We start from the raw sequence: 24,285 nt of genomic DNA, 5'->3' as shown, positions 1-24,285 counted from the left end.
TGGGACCCTGTATCTATTTTAAAAATAAAAAATAAAATAAAATAAAGATTTAATACTGAGCAACTGGGAAGAAGGGGGGTGTGTATTTTGAAGCAGCTGGGCCTTCTCACTCCTCATCCCAACTCCTGAATTCATATTACAGAAGTAATCACTTTGAGTGTGTCTCACTGACTAATTTATGGCTTCCAGATATCAAGCCCCACCAGTCTAAGATTTCTTCCACTGATTGGTGTAGAAGCCCAAAAGGACTCTTCAAATGGCATTACAGGAAAGAAGAAGGGAGGTCATGTTCAACGTGAAAAAGTAAGTTAGTACTAATTCCACCGTTAACTCCAATTTCAGTGTATCCTATTTCTGTTTGTTTTTTTAAAAATATGTCTCTGCTTTCAGAAACATTCTGAACCTAAAATCATTTCAGTTCATACTTTTTTTTTTTTTCTTGAGGCGGAGTTTCCCTCTTGTTGCCCAGGCTGGAGTGCAATGGCACGATCTCAGCTCACTGCAACCTCCGCCTCCCAGGTTCAAACGATTCTTCTGCCTCAGCCTCCTAAGTAGCTGGGATTACAGGCATGCGCCACTGTGTCCAGCTAATTTTGTATTTTTTTTAGTAGAGACGGGGTTTTTCCATGTTGGTCAGGCTGGTCTCGAACTCTTGACCTCAGGTGATCCACCCACCTTGGCCTCCCAAAGTGTTAGGATTACAGGCATAAGCCACTGTGCCCGGCCTCAGTTCATATTTTTTATGAATATTCCAGATGTGTGTGTTTTAGCTCAGTGAGATGAAAATCATGAATTTGCTGGACAGAGAAAGAGAAAAATCAAATAAGATCAATAAGCCTGAGCTAATGAAGCTTATCTAGAGCTTTATGACTGAAATTCACTGAGCTGTTTTAGAAACTAGGAGATTTGACATGACATAGAGGAGGGCTGTATAACCATCCTTGTGTCTTAATTTGGTTGTACCTACAGAGTAAAGCCATGACATCAGTTTCTGTCTTAGCTGCAAGAATTTTTCTACAGTATTAATAAAAATAACTAACATGCAATGCTTTAGAGTTTGCAGTGATTTTATAAATGATTCATTTGATTTTCACGATAAGAACAAAGAAAATATTAGACTCTCTTAGAGCTGGGAAAAAAATGGAGCCTAAAGTAAGGTCAAGTGGCTTACCAAAGATCACATACAAATGAAGTGATAAGCTGATACCTACTCTGACTCCAAGCTGATTCAATTAAACCATGATAGCCTACACAGCTATCACTATGTAACCTATCACTCTCCTACTAGTTCTAGAAGCTTTCAGGGGCCTAACTTAACCTGTGGCCATTTATCCAGTCATTAAAATAGATCAAACATTTAGGAGGAAGATACAGCACTTGGTAATTTTTTATAAGTCTCCTTTCCATGAAGTCAGATTAAAATTAAAAAGGCGGTGGCGTTTATTGATTGTGCCTAACTCAGTAATAGATAACAAATACTGACAACAACAACAATATTCAAAGCTGCTTTAATTAATATTGAAAACTTTGCCATAATAATGTTAGCTTGTGCACTTAATGAGAATATGAATAATTTCTGTTCATCATCAACTCTGACAATTATTTGAGTAAGAATTTTTGGCATTAGAAGAGTTTTCTGTTAAAAAATATCATTTACTTTTAATTGTTTTATGTAACTGATGAAACACAGTTGTATAAATAATCCAAAACCTTGTCTAGAGACCTGGAAATGAAAAAAAAAATCCAAAACTAAAGGTAATTAAAGTATTTGTATTTTTTTCTGCACAACTCTGTGCATTAGGTTTTATAATTCATGCATTTTATGTCTATTTGCACTCTTATTTAAATTTTATCTCATCTGATGTTAAATATACTTTACATTCTTTAAGTAAATACTAAGTGACAGAAGATGGCCAAATATGTCTTAGGTACCAGGGGGAAGAGAATATGGAATGAAAAATTATTCACAGTTAATCTACATAAAGACTAATCTACACTCCAATAACCAGAATTTGACTCTACTATAATTAATTTTATTAGAGATCATAAAGAATGATAAATTATTTATCCAAACACAAAGACATTTTTAAGATGTCTAAATAACCTGATGTTCTGACAAATCCTTTATTTTCTCTTAATCACTCTGATAGATCGTCGATCACACCAGAAAGACAAAAGGAACAGATGTCTTCATTTGTTTATAGAAAATAGGTGCCTTAATTTGCTTAAATTGAAAAATCCTGACATAAAACTCTCTTCTGGTTTACTAAAAGAAATAGTTAAGTGTGGCCAGGGGGTCAAAATTGGTTTCCAATATACAATTAAGACCCTTTTAGAAAATTGTGTACTTAGTAAGATGACAAAATCTGGAAACTGGGATAGATTAAAGCACCACTATGTTAACTGTCTACAATTTTAGAACTCCAAAGAGCCTAAATGGAAAAACAGTGGATGAAATAAAATCAATAGTTAGACACCAAATGCCTCGTTTCATAAAAACACTTCCAAAATGGTGGGCATAAAACGACCTCAGAAATTCAGGGGGAGAAATTTCACTTTTATGAAACAAATATTTATGGAATCCTTAAAATATTCATCATGTCCCCTGCACTGTTCTGGGTACCAGGAATCCATTTATAGATTAAGGAACTTACAGTACAGTTGGAAGAAAGTCTTTTGAGTAAAAGGTTCAATAACAGATATCTTAGTCTCTTTTGACTTACTATTTTTAAATATAGAAATGCTAATTCTGAATATGAACTTCTTTAAATCATTTATACATCTCTTTAGAATTAAACAACACATTATAAAATATTAACCATGGTACAACAAAAGATAAATCAGAACATGAGTTTATATTTCCTTTTCAGTTTAAATGTAGGAAGAGAACGGAAGAAAGTGAACTTTGGAAAGTGTAACCCATTTTCAAAATTGTGGAAACATGTCCAATCATGCAAAAATGTCTAAGTGAAAGATGGTATATGTGAAAACATACTCCATAGTTTTTCCAAAGTATTTAATGACAGGCCAGGCTCAGTGGCTCATGCCTGTAATCCCAGCACTTTGGGAGGCTGAGACAGTTGAACTGATTGAACCCAGGAGTTTGAGACCAGTCTGGGAAACACAGTGAGACTTTGTCTCTACGAAAAAAAAAAAAAAAAAAATTAGCCGGGTGTGGTGGTGCACACCTGTAGTCCCAGCTACTTGGGAGGCTGAGGTGGGAGGATCGCTTGAGCCTGGAAAGTGGACGTTGCAGTGAGCCAAGATCGTGACAAAGCATCTCAGCCTGGGTGACAGAATGAAACTCTGTCTCAAAAAAAAAAAAAAGTATTTAATGACAGAAAAATTCTCACAATTTTATTTTAGGTGAAAAGAATATATAAACTGTAACTCAGTAATATTTCTAATGATAACAGCAAATCTTTATTTTCAAATCAATGTTGCCCAGTATGATATTGTGCATTTGCTATGTACTCTTTCATTTCATCTTTGCAACAACACTTTGAGATATGTTGCAATGATCATCCTCCTGTTACAATTAAGAAAACTGAAACACAGAGGATAAGTAATTCCTCTGAGACTCCAAAAAAAGCAAGTCATAGAGCTGGGATAAATCCAGTCACTTAACTTCAGAGCCTGGACACTTAAATGCAATGTGGTATAATTCAGTGATGGGTGAGCTGCTAGGTCTCTCCTGGTCAGAATAACCTTATGAGAATTAACAATTAATGAACACTAGAGAGCCCCACCCTTCCCATCTTTTTCAGTCTCCTCACTGATTTAATTTTTTTCATAGCTCTGATCACTACATGACATTGTATCATATAAAAATCCATTTTTTCCAAAAGTATTTTTCATATAGCTTAATTTTTCCCCTAAAAAGTCATTTTTATTGCCTTTATCCCACTAGAATGTAAGATCCATGAAGGCAGAAACTTTGCCTAACTTACTCTCTGCTGCCAATGTCTGGAACATAAGAGACACTGCAGAAACATTTGCTGAAAGAAATAGTGAATTAGCCTTTAAAACAAGTGGAAAAAGAAAAAGAGGAAATAAAAGAAAGATCTGTGCAGCTTGGAAAGTTCCCTCTGCTGGGGTTTAGCAGGTTGATCCAGGGAGCTAAGCCTCATACCTTGTCTGTGGGAGAAAGAAGAGTAGTCATGTGACCTCTTAATGTCCAAGCTTAAAGGATCCGTAAGTGGTTGAATCTTGACCTTAGGAGCTCACTCTTCTCCCTTTCCTTATAACTCTCTACATCTCCTCTTCCCTTTTTCTTCTTTCTTTCTTTTTCCCCATAATAGACCATAAAATCAAATTGACATGTATTGTGAATATTGGTTGAACATTACTGATATGAATTTTTAAACCAAATTAGTTTAAATTTTTATACCTATTTCTTCCAAAAATAATCAATGCAAAACAAACTTTTATTAGCTGGACGTGGTGGCACATGCCTGTGGTCCCAGTTACTCGGGAGGCTAAGATGGGAGGATTGCTTGAGCCCAGGAGGTTGAGGCTGCAGTGGGCTGTGATGGTGCCACTGCACTCCAGCCTGGGTGACAGAGCAAGACCCTGTCTCAAAACAAAGCAGAACACAACAAAAACCAAACTTTTATTCCTCATTTGTGTGACTGATAATCACTTGATTTTATTTTCCTGTGAGCCAATGGACTCTGATGTTATTAGTCTGCAATATTAATTATTAATTGTGCTCGCTTCAGCAGCACATATACAATATTAATTATTAATTAACCAAGTCTTGTTTTGTTTTGTTTTGTTTTGACCCAACCCTTTCCACACTGTGCAGCTGAGTCCTAGAATGGATAACTGCCCAGTTAAGTAGCTCTTCAGCTTCTGCTTGTCCACCGCATCCTTCAGGAGCCCCACCTCCTACTTTTAACATACTTTTATCCTGAAGTCACATAGGATTGTTAAGTAAACAACTATTCATTTTTTTCTAGGAGGATTAAAATCTCTATGTGAATTAGCAATACAACTTGACTCTGGAAAACTGTGTTTGTCAGTAGAATGCCAGTTACTAACTGACATGCTCTTTATTTCACAGGCACCACGAAGAAGAAGTTTGAAAAAAAATTTAGTCCCACAAATAAATCTGGCTTCTTCCTTCTTCCCAGCTATACCCAAGTAAGGAGAAAAAATCAGAAATGGCTGCTGCACATAAAATGGCAACGTTTGGATGATACCTGCTCTTTATTTCAGGATGAGAGGGAGAAACCACCAGACACTATCAGTCGTCTCTGGTGTCAGGCCATCCTATTGATGGGAAAGATTGCTTAGGGAGTTCTGGTGACCTCAACTCTGAATACCAAGCAAGCAGCAAGCAGCCAGAAGTTTAGGCGGTGTTTCTTATTTACTATCAGCAAACTGACACATAAGAAAACAAATGAAATCAACAGCATTAGTAGGTCTAAAATAATATGGTTATCAATGTTTAGCTTTCCACTTCCTCCCATTGGTCACCTTACTCCACAGCCAGAATGACTGTCAGAACATGTGCAGTAAAAGGCACTTTCAAGTCATGCTATGTGTTGTACAAAAAGAATTATTAAAAAGAAAAATGTACCAGTCAGATCTCTAGATGTTTGTCTTCTTCATTTAGAGAAATACTATCTGGAAGAAAATGTCCTAAGTTTCTTAAAGTCAGAAATTATTTATATGTAGTCCAGACCTGACTCCAGATAAATACAAAAGATGGCAAAGAAAGGAAGAAAAATGGGTCATAGAAATAGAAAAAGCATAGTAACATGGTAGATTTAACCTTAAATATATCAATAATTATGAAACCTTTAATCGGTTAAAGTATGCAAGTTTAAAAGGTTGTCAGAATGGATTAAAAAAACAAAATCCAACTATATGTTGTTTACAAGAAACACATCTAACATACAAGGACACCAAACTCTTAAAGATAAAAGAATGAAAAAAGATGTATGATGCAAAAACTAACCTAAAGAAAATCAATATAGCCATATTAATATTAAAATACACTTTAAGAAAATAAAGTAAACAAGAATCTTTATAAAAGTTTTATGAAAGTTATTAATAATAACTCAAAAAAGGAAAAAGCCTAGTTTCCACAACAGAAGAATGACTAAGCAAACTATGGTAGGGTAGGACAATGGAATCCTCAGCAATTAAAGGGAATAAAATGCTAATGCATGCATTAACATAGACCAATCTCAAGAATATGTTAAGTCAAAAAAACTTTACAGAAAGAATACATGTTGTATGATTCCACGTTTATAAAATTCTACAACAGGAAAGACTAATACTCAGTTTAAAAAATTAAAACAATGGTGGCCTCTGGGAGAGAGGGCAAATATCACAGAGAGATTTAGAGATTTAGAAGGGGTATGAAAGAACTTTCTGGGGTGAATGGTAATGTTATCTTAATAAAGTTTGGGTTATACAGCTAGGTGTGCATTTCAAAATTTATTGGATGATATTTCTGCATTTCGTTGTATGTGGATTTTTTCAAAAAATTAAGAATTGTAAACTAATATTCTCATTGATATGCATGCTAATAGGATTACTAGTGTCTTCCACTTACTTTGAAATGAATCAAAAAAATAAGATGAACTAATGGATAGAGGGATGGACTGATAGATGGATATGTGTTAGAGCATATCTAAAACCACATTAATTATGGAATCTAGGTGGTAGGAATATAGGTATTCATTAAAGAACTCTTTCAAATTCTCTGAGTGTTTTCATTTTTTTCCATACTAAAAGAGAGGAGGGAAAAAAGTTTAATGAAGAAATCAATATAACATTTTAGAGAAAACTTTGAGGAACTCTATATAAATGCAAAGGTACATTTATGTTCATGGCTTTGAGGATTCAATATTGTAAAGATGTAAGTTCTTTCTATACTAGTCATCTATTGCTGCATAACAAACAATGAAAAAAAACTGAGTGGCTTGCAACGGCAACCATGTATTTGCTCATGACTCTGTGGTCAGCAATGTGGGCTGGCTCCACCGGGGCATTTCTTCCGGTCTCACCTGGTGCCACTCACACAACTGCAGCGAGTGTCTAAATGGTCTAAGACGGCCTCCTTGTGTTTGAGGCTGACTACTGGCTGGACTTCTCTTTCTGTGTGATCTCTCATCTCCAAAGAGCCAAGGGGCCAGATTACAGTCTGTAATTCCAGAACTTGGGGAGGCTGAGGTGGAAGGATCGCTTGAGCTCAGAAGTTTGAGACCAGCCTAGGCAACATAGCAAAACTCTGTCTCTACAGTAAATACACAAATTAGCTGGGTGTGGTGGCACAGGCCTGTAGTTCCAGCTACTGGAGATGCTGAGGTGGGAAGATCACTTGGGCCTGGGGTGTCAAGGCTGCAGTGAGCTGAGATTGCACCGCTGCACACCAGCCTGAGTGAGGGAGCGAAACCCTGTCTCAAACACAAAACAAAACGAAACAAAAACACAAAGAGGTGAGACCACAATTCTTCACATAATGATCTGATGGTTTCAAGAAGGCAAAAACAGAAGCTACAAGATCTCTTGAAGCACTGAGTACAAAAGAAAAGATAGGTAAATTGAATTATATTACAGTTTAAAATTCCTGTTTACCAAAGAGAGACTATTAAGAAAGAAAAAAGGCAAGCTGTAGAATGGCAGAGATTTTCATTACCTATAACTAAGAAAGGACTTATATCTAAAATATATAAAGAACTCCAACAAATCAATAAGAAAAATCAAGGCAATCCAGTAGGATAGGCAAAAAAAAACAACAAAAAAAAAAAACCCATGAACTAACACTTCAGAGAAGAGGTTATGCAAATAGCCAATACATATATTAAAAAGTGCTCAACTTTCTTAATAGTAATCAAGGTAATGCTAATCAGAAACATATTAGATGAAAGATTCAACCAAAAACAAAAAATACCCTCCTGGGATTAATAATCAATTATACCCAAGGTTGTTGGATACAAGATTAATACACAAAAGTCAATTGCTTCCCTATTTACCAGCAATGAACACGTGGAATTGAAATTAAAAACACAATACTTAGGCAAAAACCTAACAAAATATGTAGAAGAACTATATGAGGAAAACCCCAAAACTCTGATGAAAGAAATCAAGTAACTAAATAAAGGAGAAATATTCCATGTTCATGGGTAAGAACATTCAATATCATCAAGATGTCAGTTTTTCCCAACTTGATCTAAAAATTCAATGCAATCCCAACCAAAACCCCAGAAAATTACTTTGGGGATATTGAGGAACTGATTCTAAAGCTAATATGGAGAAGCAAAAGACACAGAATAGCAAACACAATGTTGAAGAAGAAGAATGAAGTTGGGGGACTGATATCAAGACTTAGTATAGAGCTATCGTGATCAAGACAGTGTGGTACTGGCAACAGACATAAGAAATAGATCAATGGGACAGAATAGAGAGCCCGGCACCAGACCCACATAAACACAGTCAACTGATCTTTGACAAAGGAGCAAAGATAACAAAATGGAGAAAAAGATACACTTCCACACATGGTGCTGGAACAACTGGACATCCACGTGCAAAAAATGAATTCAGATGCAACCTTACATCCTTCCCCAAAATTAGCTCAAAATGGATTATAAGCCTAAATGTAAGACGTAAAACTGTAAAACTCCTAGAAGGTAACATAGGAGAAATTTTAAATTTCCTTCAATTTGGTAATGATGTTTTAGATACAACACCAAAGACACAATCTATGAAATAAGGAATTGATAAAGTTCACCTCATAAATACAGCCTCTCTTTTTTTTTTTTTTGGAGACAGAGTCTTGCTGTGTCGCCTGGCTGGAGTGCAATTGCACAATCTCTGCTCACTGCAACCTCCACTTCCTAGGTTCAAGCAATTCTCGTGCCTCAGCCTCCTAAGTAGCTGGGACTACAGGCACATGCCACCACACCCTGCTACTTGTTTGCATTTTAGTAGAGACAGGGTTTCGCCATGTTGCACAGGCTGGTCTCAAACTCCTGAGCTCAGGCAATCCGTCCACCTCAGCCTCCCAAAATGCTAGGATTATAGGCATAAGCCACCATGCCTGGCTTTGTAAACTGCACTTCATTGAGATTAAAATTATCTGCTCTGTAAGAGACACTGTCAAGAGAATGAAAAGACAAGACAAAGACTGGGAGAAAATGTTTGCAAAAGACACATCTGATAAAGAACTGTTACCTAATATATAAGAAGAACTATTAAAACTCCACAGTGCCAGGCACGGTGGCTCAGGCCTGTAATCCCAGCACTTTGGGAGGCCAAGATGGGTGGATCACTTAAGGCCAGAAGTTCCGGACCAGCCTGGCCAACATGGTGACCCCATCTCTACTAAAAATACAAAAATTACCAGTCATGGTGACACATGCCTGTAGTCCCAGCTACTTGGGAGGCTGAGGCAGGAGAACTGCTTGAACCTGGAAGACAGAGGTTGCAGTGACAGTGAGCCAAGATTGCACCGCTACACTCCAGCCTGGGCAACTGAGCAAGACTCTGCCTCAAAATAAATAAATATCAATAATAAAATTCGACAGTAGCCCAGGCGTGGTGGCTCACACCTGTAATCTCAGCACTTTGGGAGGCCAAGCTGGGCAGATTGCCTGAGGTCAGGCATTCGAATCCAGCCTGGCCAACATGGTGAAACCCCGTCTCTACTAAAAATACAAAAATTAGCCAGGCATGGTGGAGTGTCCCTGTAGTCCCAGCTACTTGGGAGGCTGAGGCAGGAGAATCACTTGAACCTAGGAGGTGGAGGTTACAGTGGCAGTGAGCTGAGATCGCACCACTGCACTCCAGCCTGGATGACAGAGCGAGACTCTGTTTCAAAGCAAACAAACAAACAAAAAACCCAACAGTAAGAACACAAACAACTCAATTTTAAAATGAGCCAAAGACTTTAACAGACATCTCATCAAGGAAGATATACAGTTGGCAAACAAGCTTATGAAAAGATGCTCAACATCCTATGTCATCAATGAAATACTAATTAAAACAATGAGAAACCACTATACATGTATTAGAAGGACCAAAATCCAGAACGATGATACCACCAAATGCTGGTGGGGATGTGAAGCAACAAGAACTCTCATTCATTGCTGCTGGGAATGCAAAATGGCACAACCACTTTGGAAGACAGCTTGGCAGTTTTTTAAATAAAACTAAACATACTCTTACCATATGATACAGCAATTACACTTCTTGTTATTTACCCAAAAGAGCTGAAAACTTATGTCCACACAAAAAACCTGCATGCTGATGTTTATAGCAGCTTTATCCATAACTGCCATAATTTGGAAGCAACGAAAATGTCCTTCGGTAGGTGAATAAACTAGTACAACCGGACAATGAAATATTACTCTTCACTAAAAAGAAATGAACTATCAAGCCATAAAAAGATGGGAGGAAATGTAAATGCACATGAGTAAGTGAAAGAAGCCACTCTGAAAAGGCTGCATACTGTATGATTCCAACTATATGGCATTCTGGAAAAGGCAAAAGTATGGAAACAGTCAAAAGATCAATGGTAGCCAGAAGTTAGGGAGTGAGGGAGTGATGAATAGGTGAAGCACAGATTTTTAGGGCAGTGAAACTACTCCACATCACACTACAATGGTGAATACATATATTTCATACACGTCCAAATTCAGAATGTACAACACCAAGTGTGAAACTAAACATAGAGACTATGGACTTTGGATAATAAAGACGTGTCAGTGTAGGTTCATCACTTGTAACAAATATATTACTCTGGTAGGAGATGCTGATATTGGGAAAGGCTATGCACTAAAATTGTTGTAAAAAATAAAGTCTGTTAAAAAATAACTACACACATACACACACACACACACACACACACTATACCACTAGAAAACCCTCAGAATTACTTAAATTAAAAGGACCAACAATACCAAATGTCAGCAAGCATGTGCAACAACAGCAATTCTTGTGGACTTCTGGTGGACGTGTAAATTGGTTGAGTCATTTTGGGAAACACTTTGATATTATCTACTAACATTGACAAACAAACATTCTGCGACTCAGCAGTTCCACTCCTTGGTGTATATCTAACAGAAATATGTGCACATGTATACCAAGAGACATGTAAGAGAATGTTTCTAGCCACATTATTCACAACAGCTCAGAACTGGAAACAATCTCAATGTCCACCAGTGGTGGAATGGCTAAATAACTCTTGGTATATTCATATAACAGAATACAATAAAAATGAATAAATTAATTATGCATAAAACATGGGTGAATCTCAAAAATACAGTGTTGAACAGAAGCCAGACACAAATTATCCCAAACTAAGGGATTCCACTTAAATTTTTTAAAAAATAGAAAACTAAACTAAAGTGTTTAGGAATAAATAATTACGCATTATATAAGAAAGAAAGAAGAAAGAAAGAAAGAGAAAGAGAGAGAAAGAGAGAGGGAGGGAGGGTGAGAGAGAGAGAGAGAGAGAGAAAGAGAGAGGGAGGGAGGGTGAGAGAGAGAGAAAGAGAGAGAGAGGGAGGGAGGGGGAGAGAGAGAAACAAAGGAAAGAAAGAAAAGAAAGAAAGAAAAAAGAAAGAAAGAAAGAAAGAAAGAAAGAAAGAAAGAAAGAAAGAAAGAGAAAGAGATGGAAGAAACCACAAGGAAGTGGTTTCCATAAGAACTGCAATAAGGCTGGGCATGGTGGCTCATGCCTGTAATCCCAGCACTTTGGGAGGCTGAGGTGGGTGGATCACCTGAGGTCAGGAGTTCGAGGCCAGCCTGGCCAACATGGTGAAACCCCATCTCTACTAAAAACACAAAAATTAGCCAGACGTGGTGTCAGGTGCCTGTAATCCCAGCTACTCAGGAGGCTGAGGCAGGAGAATTGCCTGAACCTGGGAGGCAGAGGTTGCAGAGAGCCGAGATTGCACCACTGCACTCCAGCCTGGGCGACAAGACTGAAACTCTGTCTCAAAAAAAAAAAAAAATAATAAATAAGAATTGGGATAGTGGTTATCTTTTCAGAAGGAAAATGTAGTTATTGGGAGGCGGTATGGTAGATTTGTACTGTGTCCACTTAGCTTAGCTGTAACTATTTTATCCAGAATTTTCTTCCATGCAATTCTAAGTTAGCATAGGCTACCTGAACCTGGGTATAATACAGAAGGCAGAAGTGAAATAGCAGCCATGTGTTTTTGTGCACAAAAGGCAGGTGCAAAGTACTGTTGCATTTAGTGGATGTTGTCCCCGATTTCCTGAATCACTTGGGAATGAGGCAGTCTCTGCTCTTACAACTACCCCAGACCTTCTTCTTTAGCTTTTCCAACTTCTAGGCCAGATTGCCTGCCCTGCTCATTTCAGAGCCAGCAGAAGACCCAGAAGCAACAGCTGTTTATAAACTGTTCACCAAGCCACCACGACTGTGTAAGGTGAAACCCTCATAAGAAATCCCACATTCTGTAGCAGCCCTCACTGCTTCCTCTGACGGAAACTGACTGATAAACAAGCGGCATGGAAGAGGCCTCCTGGCCGCTGGGAACATTCTGTTTCTTGACTTGCTGATGGCTACAGTGATGTTCCCTTGGTGATGATAAATTAAGCTTTACATCTATGTTTTGTTCAATTATCTGTAGCTATGCTACATTTACCAATGAAAGTTAAAAAAAAAACTCAAAACTACATGTTACAAGGATTAAAAATAGAACAAAACTGCTCTCATGACCTGATGTTTAGAATTACTGCATGTTGTACCTTTAAAAAAATACACTAGTTTCTCCTATTAATTTTGTGTTTCATTTCTAAATAATGAGCTATGAGAGAAGGATGAAGGCTGCTAAAGAGTTACTTGGTGATGTCCTAAACTGGACTGGTTTGGGGCCAGGCAAAAAATGTCATGTGACATTTCATTCCTCTTGGCGTTTGAGCGGTACTTAATACACAGAGTTGTTGTGAAGATTAAATGAGTTAATATATTAAAAATGCTCGATGTCCTACCCATAGGAAGCAGTAGTCAAGTGCTTGCCATTATCATTATTCTTAATGTTGTTAGTATTATGCCCTCTTGCATCAATAGATAAGAAAAACATACAAATTGTATAGATGCTGCATATCAACGAAGGCAATGATTCTCAAATAGCTGAACACTGGAATCACAAGGGGAAATTTCACAAAATCACACTTCCTGTGTGTTGGGGGGGGGGGGTGAGGGGATGTACAGAATAATTTCTCCCAAATATGTCCACATCTAATCCCCAGAATCTGTGCATGTGTTACCTCACACGGAAAAGGGGGCTTTGCAGATTGATTAAATTGAGCATTTTGAGGTGGGGAGATTATCCTGGATTAGTCAGGTGAGCCCAAGGTAATCCCAAAAGTGTGAGGAGGAGGAGAGAGTTAAAGTCAATAAATAGAGATTTGGTGACAGAAGGAAGGGTTGGAGTGAGGTGCTTTGAAGCTAGGAGAAACCACACAGGAATGTGGGCTCCCTCTAAAGCTGGAGAAGCAAGAAAACAGATTCTCCCTGGAGCCTCCAGCAGGAACGTGGTCCTGCCCATACCCTGAGTTTAGCCCCAGGACACTCATTTCAGACTTCTGGCCTCGAGAATTCTAGGATAATAAGTTCATGTTTTATTAAGCCATTAAGATTGTGTTATTTTTTATAGTAGCAGGAAAAAACTAATGGGGGCCGGGGATTAGAGTTACATTTCAATCTCAGGGAAGAGGTATAGGCATCATTTTTGTTGTTACTGTTTTAATCTCTCCAGGTGAGGGCTCCTCACTTACTGCCAGGGTTAAGAAGTACTGAACTAGGAGGGTGAAGGAGAGGGTCAAATATTTTAAGACCAAAGGAGGTGCATGTCATCACTGGGTAGCTCTGTGTAACAGAGAAATTCAAGACTACAGAGTAAGGGATATTATTTTTTAATACTGGGGCGAAATAAGGAATAAATATTAACCAGACCCTGAGTGCTTGAACAGAGCGGCCAAGAGTCTCCTAGTTCCCAGTGAAGATTAAGTAATTTATCTGCTGTCACACAGCTTGTGAGTTGGAACAGGCTGGACAATGAACCTTGGCTATACACCTTGTGTTATTTAATTTATTTATATGTTCGAGTGTTTTGCTTTGTTCTTTTGTTTTCAGCGAAACTACATTATAAACCTTTTGAAAGCAGGGAAATTGTATACTTTTAGAAATCTGATGAAATTGAGTTACTGAATTAAATCTAGCAGAGGATTCAATATTGGCCATAAAACCCTGGCTATCTTTATTCTATAATATCCTGAAACCCCATCTGCTATTTAATTCAGCCCAATTTTGAGGCCAAGCCCACCCACCTGTCTGTGTGTGGCCTCAATATTTTCTGCCATATCTTATTATATTTTAGGATGACATAATTAGATTTAGTCTACCAGATTTTACTCCCACCAAGCTGGCAACAGTTCATAATAATTACCAATTGATAATAATCACCAATGATAATTTTTACATGAGACAAAAAAAAGTCTAAAATATATAGGACAAAGCATGTACTTTCAATGTAAGCCAGGTATCAGAAAAGACAAGTTATATACTTTGGCCGGCATATCTGGTATAAAACAAGAACATTTTCCCCCAGGGCACTTCTCCACTTCCTTCAGATCTCTGTTCAAATGTCACCTTATAAGAGAATCCTTATGTGACCATCTCTGTTTGAAACGGCACCTTCCACACCTGCCTCTTCACATGCACCCATAAGCTTTCCGTCCTTCTTACTTGTCCTTTATAGTACTTAGTACCAGTCCATAACATCATTTACTTATTTTTCTTCTTATCTGTTACTCCTCCCTAGAAGACAAGCTCTCTGAGAGTAGAGTAGGAACTCTAGTTAGGTCACGTGCTATGTCTCCAAGGTCTAGAACAGTGCCTGCATACAGCAGGCACCTGTAATTATCAGCAGAATGGCAGCTAGATATATGTGATGTAGCGGGAACATCACCAGGCCTGGAATTAGGACATCACTGTTCATTGTCCAGCCTGTTCTGACTCACAAGCTGTGTGACAGCAGAGAAGTTACTTAAACTTCCTGATCCGACTCAGTTTTCTTATCTGGAAATAGGAGTGTCACCCACCCTGTTTACCTCAGTGTCTTAAAAACCACAAAGTGATGTACTGATCTCATGTGTTTTTGTCTTGTACGTGGCATGGTGTGGCTGCTCATTTACAGCTGTCCTGTCGCATGACTTTTGTCCTATAACCATTGCATTACAGTTGAAGAAACGGGAAATGAAATTATTTGTGTGTCACTAGTTAGCCATTTACACTGTATTTTTGTGGAGAGTAAAGGCAGTGGAGAGGGAAGAACAGAGAGACAATCTGAGTTACTAATGACCATCTTTTTTTTGTTGTCGTTGTTTTTGAGACAGAGTTTCACCCTTTTTGACCAGGCTGGAGTGCAAATGGTGTGATCTTGGCTCACTGCAACCTCTGCCTCCCAAGTTCAAGCAATTCTCCTGCCTCAGCCTCCCGAGTAGCTGGGATTACAGGCGCCTACCACCATGCCCAGCTAATTTTTTGTATTTTTAGTGGAGACGGGGTTTCACCATGTTGGCCAGGCTGGTCTTGAACTCCTGACCTCAGGTGATCCACCTGCCTCAGCCACCCAAAGCACTGGGATTACAGGCATGAGCCACCACGCCCGGTAGACAGTCTTTTAATTCAGCAATACATCCACCACCTGTAATGAGGGCTATAGAACTCCCAGCCTCTTCAGCTCCCCTGCCTGTTCCCTCTTTCCTAGGCTAACCAGAAACTGAATATGCCTACCAGTCACCTCTTCAAAAGCTATGTTATCAGCAGCCAAATTGATTATCAAGTGTTAAATAACACATAGAAAAAAAGTACAATATTGGGTCTTTGGAGTTTGATGCCTGTGGTGAGCTCCATATTACGGAGAACATCCTTATTCATTATCTTCTCAATGGCTTTTGCTTTCTTTCAGGGAGGTATTTATTATTACAGTGACAGAAGGACGAAACAAAGCTATAATTTTGTACAGCATACAGGAGGCTATTTCTTATGTTATTCTTCTATGTAGCTTTCTATTATAAGAATTTTTCTTATTTCATTCCTTAATAGAACAATTCAACATATGGGAAAGGCAATTCAGTGTGGTTTGTCTCTTGAATCATATTATTCTGTTTGAAAGCTGAATACTCGGATTATCTTATTTTGGTCACTCATTGAACTACATTTACTAAATTTTACTTCAGCTTTGTTGAACCTAAATTGAAGGACATTGTAATAAACAGCCAAACAGAACCTGCTGTTTTACTTAATACACGGATACAATGGTGATTACACCATCCCTAGATCACTCAGAGTCTTTTTAAAAATTATTATTATTTTTTTTGAAACAAGGTCTCACTTTGTTGCTCAGCCTGGGGTGTAGTGGCACCATCATAGCTTACTGCAGCCTGCTGGGCTCAAACAATCCTTCTGCCTCTGCTCCCAAGCCTGGGACTAAGGGGACGGGCTACCATGCCTGGGTAACTTTTTTATTTTGTAGAAGCAGAATCTCACTTTGTTGCTGAGGGTGATCTCAAACGCCTGTCCTCACGCGACCTGCTGCCTCGGCCTCCCAAAGTGCTGCGATTACAGACACGAGCCACCCCACCTGGCCAACTCAGAGTCTTCACAAAAACTCCAGAATCCTCCCTTGGGTCTCAGGGTTAAGAAATGTTGTGCTTTGTCTAGACAACTAATCTGCTTTGATCTTGTGGACACCATAATTACTATAACTGGATGTTGTTTCCTCTTTTCTCTGAAAACTTAGAAAATGCAGTGCCAAATTCGTATCTTCCCCTCAGCAATGCTTTTAGAACACGATTATGTTTTATATTCTTGCACAGATATTCCTCTGGCCCAGACTGCACAAGTAATTTATTATATTCTTTTGTATTACATGCATGCTTGTAAATTAACATAGTTTTTTGGGGATAAGGTTTATATGGATGGATGATTACGTATATATTTATATATACACACATTTTAATAGGCTTTATTTTTCAGAGCAGTTATAGGTTCACAGAAAAATAGAGCAGAGGAAGTACAGAGATTTTTCCATTTACTCCTACCCCCACACATGCAAAGCCCCCATTATCATAAACATCCCCCACGACAGTGTACATTTGTTATGATTGATGAACCTATATTGATGCATCATTATCACCCAGAGTCCATAGCATACATTAGGGTTCATTCTTGGTGTTGTACATTCTATGGGTTTGCACCAATGTATAAGAACATGTATTCACCATTATAGTATCATACAGAGTAGTTTAACTGCCCTAAACATTATCTGGATTTCTTCTTTTTTTTTTTTTTTTTAGAGACAAGGTCTCACTGTGTTGCCCCCAGTCTGGTCTTGAACTCTTGGCCTCAAGCAATCCTGCTGCCTCTGCATCCAAAAGTGCTGGGATTACAGATGCCAGCCACTACACCAAAAACCACAATTTTTTTTCCAAATTTTATTCTAAGTTTCCAGCTTCTTTTCATGAATGATCGTGTCTGAATAAGCTTCCTTTCATGAATGATCGTGTCAGCTTCTCTCAAAGCTGACCCATTTTTTATAAAGTACAACCAAAATAAAAGAAAGTCTACTTGAAAATCCAAATTTCAGTGGTAGGGCTGGGTGCAGTGGCTCACGCCTGTAATCCTAGCACTTTGGGAGGCCAACGAGAGCGGATCACTTGAGGTCAGGGGTTCCAGACCAGTCTGACCAACATGGTGAAACCCCATCTCTACTAAAAATACAAAAATATCCAGGTGTGATGGCATACATAACCCTGTAATCTCAGCTACTTGGGAGGCTGGGACGTGAGAATCCCTTGAACCCGGGAGGCGGAGGTTGCAGCGAGCCGAGATCGCACCATGGCACTCCAGCCTGGGTGACAGAGTGAAACTCTGTCTCAACCAAAAAAAAAAAAAAAAAAGATTTCCGTGGCAAGTGTTTACTTGCCACTGAAGAAGTAATAAGAAGTCTCTTTACAAAATGAGACTCATAAAACCTCAAGTGTTTTCAAAAATAAACTCAGATATTTCAACATAAATAAGCATACAGAGTAAACGGATAAGATTTCAAAACCTTTTCATTACTAATATGATAAGCCAAAAAAAAAAAAGAACTTGGGGAATGAATAACATTTGTCATAACACGATGAATTCTTCTTTGTTAATGCAATCCCCCTGAATTATTTTGAAAGATATATAATCAATAAAGGAGAGTGTGTTATTACTAAGTCACTTAGGAGGGCTATAATAAATATGCAACCATTAGAAAATACCCCAAAATAAATATTTTATTATGTTTCTAGGAGTAAGTTTCCTTTAGATATATTTGTTATTACATAAGAATTTTCTGGAGTTTGGGCTGCTATGTTGAAAACCTAACCATGCAATTTATTTACTCTTTAAAAATATAGGAAGGGTTATGAAACTTCTAAATTTTTCTCAATTAAAATATCAAAATTGTCTGTTGATTGATACTGAAGAGGGAGAAAGTTAATCTGCTTTCAGACACTTAAAATATCAAAGTCTCACCCCTTTCCAATTCCTTCCCCTATCCTATCTACTTCAAAGAGTACCATATCTTTCTTGATTCTAGAACATCAGTATAGAATGCCATCGTGAATTCCAAATATCATTTTCTTTCACCCTCCTTTAAAGACACTCCCTCTATTTCCCCCACACAGCATGACTTATACCAAAATCAACTCATTTATTCCTTTTATTCCTCTACCCTTCCCCATACCTCATCTCTGGCCAAAGGAGTAATTTAAATTTTGCTCCTGGGTTAATTGTCATGGATCAGCATTCTGACCTTCAATTCTTTACTATTCCACCTCTATATTATCTTAGCTGCCTTGGAACTCAGTAAATTTACTTTCCTAAGTGTATTAACCAGGGTTCTCCTGAGAAACAGAATCCCAAAGGTCCTATGGAAAGAGATTTATTATGACAGATTGGTTCATGCAATTATGGAAGCTGAGAATCTGCATCTGTGAGCTGGAAACCCAGGAAAGCTACTGATGTAGTTCCCATCCAGCTTTGAAGGCCTGAGATCACTAAGGGCAATGGTATAAGTCCCAATTAAGAGTCCAAAGGTCCATGAGCTAGGAGTGCTGATGTCCCAGTTCAAGCAGAGAGGGAATTGCCCCTCTTCTGCATTTTTGTTCTATATCAGCCCTCAAAAGACTGAAAAATGTCAATTCACATTGGTGTGGGTGATCTTTACTTAGTCTACTGATTCAAATGCTAATTTCTTAAGAAAACTCACCCATAGATATACCCAGAAATAATGTTTTCCTAGTTATCTGGGTATCCCTTAGCCCAGTCCAGTTGACATATTAAAATTAACCATCGCACTGAGTACTGAAAACTAATGAACACCCTGCTAAATGTATGCATCTCTAGAAGATCTTTGAAGTTCATTTTGATGAATAGTAAAGAAATAAAATTAATAACACCAAAATCAATGGTATTAGCTTGAATACTACAGACTTAATTCCATTTGCCCTTGATTGAATCAGAGGGATTATGATAATCTCTCAGATGTTATAGTACTTATAAATCATTGCTTTTCCATGGTGTCACTTTTTAAATAGCTCATTTCCACTTAAAAATTTTTTTGTGATTTGTACGCTATGCCTGGTACACAGTAGGCACTTGATAATATTTGTTATTTCATTTTAATTTCATGATTGCTATAACTAATTCTATTCCAATATGCCAGATGCTCTTCCTATTAGCACTCATTGGCAAAACTGAATCATGAATGACTCCAGTATAACAAGCAAATTGTATATAAATCACATAAGAAAAAAACAGACATTGCATTTAGGATAAAATAAATGCACTTACATTTTTCTTTTCTCTGAGGTTTTGCTTCCCAAAATTATAAACTACAAATTTGCCTAAATTTCTAAAAATTGGGTCACTAAAAATGTAGACATAAATTAACATGATTCTTTTGGTTTTGCCATATCCAACTATCTCAACAGGATTTTACCAAGATAAAATCTGAACCAGTGATTCCATTGGCTGCATTAGAACCAGCTGAGAACTGGATTTTTAAAAAACACAATACATATTTTCAGGCCCAATCCTCTAAAAATGCTGATTCAGCTGTGTCTGGTGTGGTGCTAATGCATCTTTATTATATTAAAGATATCAAGGGGATTATGATGTGCAGACAGCTTTAGGTGGTTAGGACCAACTTAGGTTATTACATAACATGTGATCAAATTCTAAATGAGTCAACATGCAGACGTTCTAAAAAACAACAACCACATTTTTTCTTCATTTGATTATCTACTGTGTTAATGTAATGCCTTGCTCACTCTAAGAGCTTAATCTGTGCTTATTGACGGATTGACTATAGCGAGAAATACCTGCTCAATTATATCTTATCCAATTCAGTTGTATGCCGTAAAAGACTAAGGAAGGCCGGGTGCTGTGGCTCACGCCTGTAATCCTAGCACTATGGGAGGCTGAGGTGGGTGGATCACCTGAGATCAGGAGTTTGACATCAGCCTGACCAACATGGTGAAACCCTGTCTCTACCAAAAATACAAAAATTAGCTGGGCGTCATGGCAGGCACCTATAATCCCAGCTACTCAAGGGGCCGAGACAGGAGAATTGCTTGAACCCAGGAAGAGGAGGTTGCAGTGAGCCGAGATCACGCCATTGCACTCCAGCCTGGGCAACAAGAGTGAAACTCCATCTCAAAAAAAAAAAAAAAAAAAAAAGACTAAGAAAAACGTCTCTATAATAGTCAGACTTTTGTTTGAGAAATGGGGTTGTAAAGAAATATAAATCTTTAAGGCTACTCCTAAGGTCTAAGAGCTTTCTGACTCACCAGAGTGATGCCATATAGACTGAGTCAAATCTACTGGGGATAAATTATAAGCATGAATTCAGGGCTGAGAAGAGAAAACGCGGGTGTCATGGATAGCAAAGCTGGAACGAAGGCTTCTGCAATGCCTTTACTCCATTTCTTATTACTAAAATCATGATAAATCAAAAAATAATAATAAAAAATAAAAAACCCGACAAAGGAACTTGGGGAATGAATCACATTTGTCATAACCTTACGGTTCTATGTCAGTATGCTTGAGCACTGGGACTGAACTAATGGACCTGAGTTAGAATGTTCTACTGTGTTCTGGTGGGCTTTGGTATGGAGTCATTGTGGTCAAAGCTAAGCTTATTTAACTTTTGTCATTGGGATGAGATCTTGAGACCAACTTCTGTCAACAACTGAGCAATATTCCTCAGTGACATACTTAAATATTCAACAAAGGTGACCCATATTTTCATCTCAGGAATTCAGGTTATCTTCATGGATCACAGAAAACTGAGCTGGAAAGGAGAGTTTTATTATTGTGCTTCCAGATTTGTTCCACGATGATTCAACTGATTCTGTAAAGACCTATCTGCAGTATTAGTCACTTATTCAATAAACATTCACTGAACTACTTTAGGCCAGAAACTATGCTAAAGTGGAAGAAACTATTATAAACATTGAACATGAGCTTTTTCGTAGCTAATCAACCACAGAAGGTGAAGATGTGTAAATAAATCATCATAATACATGAAGTCATAAAGGAGGAATCTGAAAGTATTATATTATTGCCTCATACACAGCAATCAACTGTTTGGGGGCTTGGGGAGGGTGCTGAGCAAGGCAATGGGAAGGGGGCTAGTGGGTTGGGAATGTGGTGTCTTGAGACACACACTGAGATGTACTTTCAAATGAAGTCTGGAACTGCAGATATATTTAGCAAGCTGAGACTGTGGCGAGGGCAGGACGTCATAGAGAAAATACATGGAATAAAATGAGAAAAAGAGAAGTGGGGAAAGTGAAAGGGCAGAAAACTCTAAGAAATTTCTGACATGCAAGGAAAAGATGAAACAAAAAGAGGTAGAGAAAAAGCTTGGGGATGAGTGCGGGCAAGACAGGTGTTGGGCAAAAAGAGAACCAGAGAGACAATAACTCACAGGGATGAGGAAAGAGCGGGTTTCAAGAAGGAACAAATGGTTAACACTTGTTAATTTTCCAAGGTCAAATATGTAAGAGCAGAAAGCTGTCCTTTAAGTTCTGAGAACTAAGAGGAGTGGAATGACCTAAAAAGCGAGTCGTGGGAGCAGAAGTAAGCTGCAGGGACCCAGGAGGAGCAACAGGAGGTGAGGAAGCAGAGATATCAACTCCTCCAAGCTGTTCTACCATAAACAGAAAGAAAGATATGGGATTGCAAGAGTGATGGGCAGATAAGATGCAGAGAGTGGGTTCTTTTCTTCTTCCTTTTGTTTTGGAACAGAGGTGGAGGTGGCAGCCTTCCTTTGTCTCATCAAAAGAATTGTTAAACAGAGGTTCCCAGAAAGTCTGTGCACAGTGGAGATGCCGAATACCATAAAGTACTGAAAGAGGAAGCATCAGATAGTAGAGAGAACAAAGTTGGAATGACCTGGCTTCAAATCCTGAGTGGCTCCTTTGCTAGCCGTGTGACTGAGCACATTACTCAGCCTTTGCAAGAGTCAGTTTCCCTGTGGATATCCTCAGAACAGAATATTCCTCCCAAGTTTATGGGAAGATTAAATAAAGGTACATACAGTGCCTGCTATGGTACCAGCCAATTAGAGATGTTTCTCTCCCTTTCCTTTCAACCTAAGCAAAAATCTTAAAATATTTAACAGAAGCATGTATTTAGTTACCTTGAAATAAATACGTATATGGCAACTGAAATTTACATAGGTACCAAACCAATAAATGTATTCTAAACCAATAATTTTAGATTTGAAATGTAATACTGAAAACCATAAGTGTTATATTCAGAAAACTACATGAAACAATAGAAACATATATAATAGGTAACTGTAAATTTGACAAACAAATAATGCAACCATAACTTCTCCATGACATATTAGTACACAGACAAATCATCTTGTGAAAGATGATGTGTTAATACTTATCTTGATCAAAGAAGCATATTAGGCTCTACTGAAACTGAGAGGAAATATTCCTTGCTGTTATATTCTGGTCTCTGGTTGGCAGATTATTAGTGTTCAAGGAGAAGGGTTGTAGAGGTGGTCCCACATGGACTACGGTTTTATTGCACGATCTGTGAGGTGAGTTCCAAGCCTAAGGCTCTGTGACATGGCAGACCTTGAGGTCTGAATTTGGACCTCACTCGACCTCCCTGACCATAAAAGAAAAGCTGATGACGGACATCTCATGGATAACTGAGAATGTGCTCTTTGTCAGCTAAAAAATCACCTGTTGAAATGACTATTCAGACACCTTGTCAGGATACAGTCAAGACAAGAGGGCCTCAGTCACAATGCATGTGAATGGTGTCTGCAGTAAGCACAGTTCTCATCAATCAAATAAATGGATGTTCCTATTTATAAAGCTGTTCAGTATTATTCCAGCCTGTTAAGTCTTCCAGTATCAAATCAATCATGTCATTCCTGAATCCAGATATTCAACCCTACCTATATGTTAAGAAAATAATCTTCCACAGTGGCATTTGAGGGGTTCCTCCACCAGACTGCTACCTGAAAAATTATCCCTGAATAGCACCCTCCTGGATCATCCAATGAAAACGTTGTTTCTGGATGCCTAAGTGTTGAAATTGATACATGCCTTTACATAGAACCTTCATCCCTGTCCTGTGAACACATACAGAAGGATTAGTTTGTCAGACTATCTGATACTTCAAAAGGCTGAAAAGAAAGGATAAGGCACAGTAAAGTTAGGTAAGAGAATGGAGTGGGAAAGTAAGAGAAGTGTGTGTGTGTGTGTGTGTGTGTGTGTGTGTGTGTGAGGAAAGAGCTGAAAAAGAAAACACAGAAAGAACAGAGCAGAATAATTTAAAAGCTCTTGGGAGCAATGTAAGGAAGGAAAAGCTTTGAATTCAGGTCAGGTTGCAATTAGCCAAGCTATCTTAGTAAGTAGGGTAGAGAGAATCTGATATCCCATACATTATTTTTATTTGACACTGAAAATATATATTTTATAGTGGATACACCTTCTGAATTATGTTATAGGTTAACATTGAAGATATGTTGCATCTACTAAACATATAACTGCTGGATAGTTGGGGGAAAATGGCTAGAAGTTTGCTAGGTAGCAGTAGAAAATCTAGCTGGGATTCAAAATATCTCAGGAATAACACGATACAAATATTGCCTACTTAATCGTGAAATAGACTGCATTTGTATGGCTTGTGTTTGTGTACAGGATGACTGTACTTATTTTGGT

The 24,285-nt window shown here is 38.1% G+C and overlaps 1 protein-coding gene and 1 long non-coding RNA gene across 2 annotated transcripts in view; one reads left to right on the top strand and one right to left on the bottom strand.

Moving 5' to 3' along the window:
* WDR64 (WD repeat domain 64) overlaps positions 1-5,588 on the top strand; it is a 149,604-nt gene extending 144,016 nt beyond the window's left edge. Inside the window, exons 27-28 of the mRNA XM_031015516.3 lie at positions 190-303; positions 5,066-5,588. Coding sequence (XP_030871376.3) covers positions 190-303; positions 5,066-5,149 — 198 coding nt within the window. The 3' untranslated portion in view covers positions 5,150-5,588. The remainder of the gene's footprint in view (positions 1-189; positions 304-5,065) is intronic.
* The window catches only part of LOC129532157 (uncharacterized), a 190,391-nt gene that overhangs the window by 138,589 nt on the left and 27,517 nt on the right, over positions 1-24,285 (bottom strand). The window lies entirely within an intron of this gene.

The sequence above is a fragment of the Gorilla gorilla genome, chromosome 1, assembly GCF_029281585.2.
Source record: "Gorilla gorilla gorilla isolate KB3781 chromosome 1, NHGRI_mGorGor1-v2.1_pri, whole genome shotgun sequence".
Classification (NCBI taxonomy): Eukaryota; Metazoa; Chordata; class Mammalia; order Primates; family Hominidae; genus Gorilla; species Gorilla gorilla.
The sequence above is the reverse complement of the archived record's forward strand: the minus strand, read 5'-3'. Positions and strand labels throughout refer to the sequence as shown.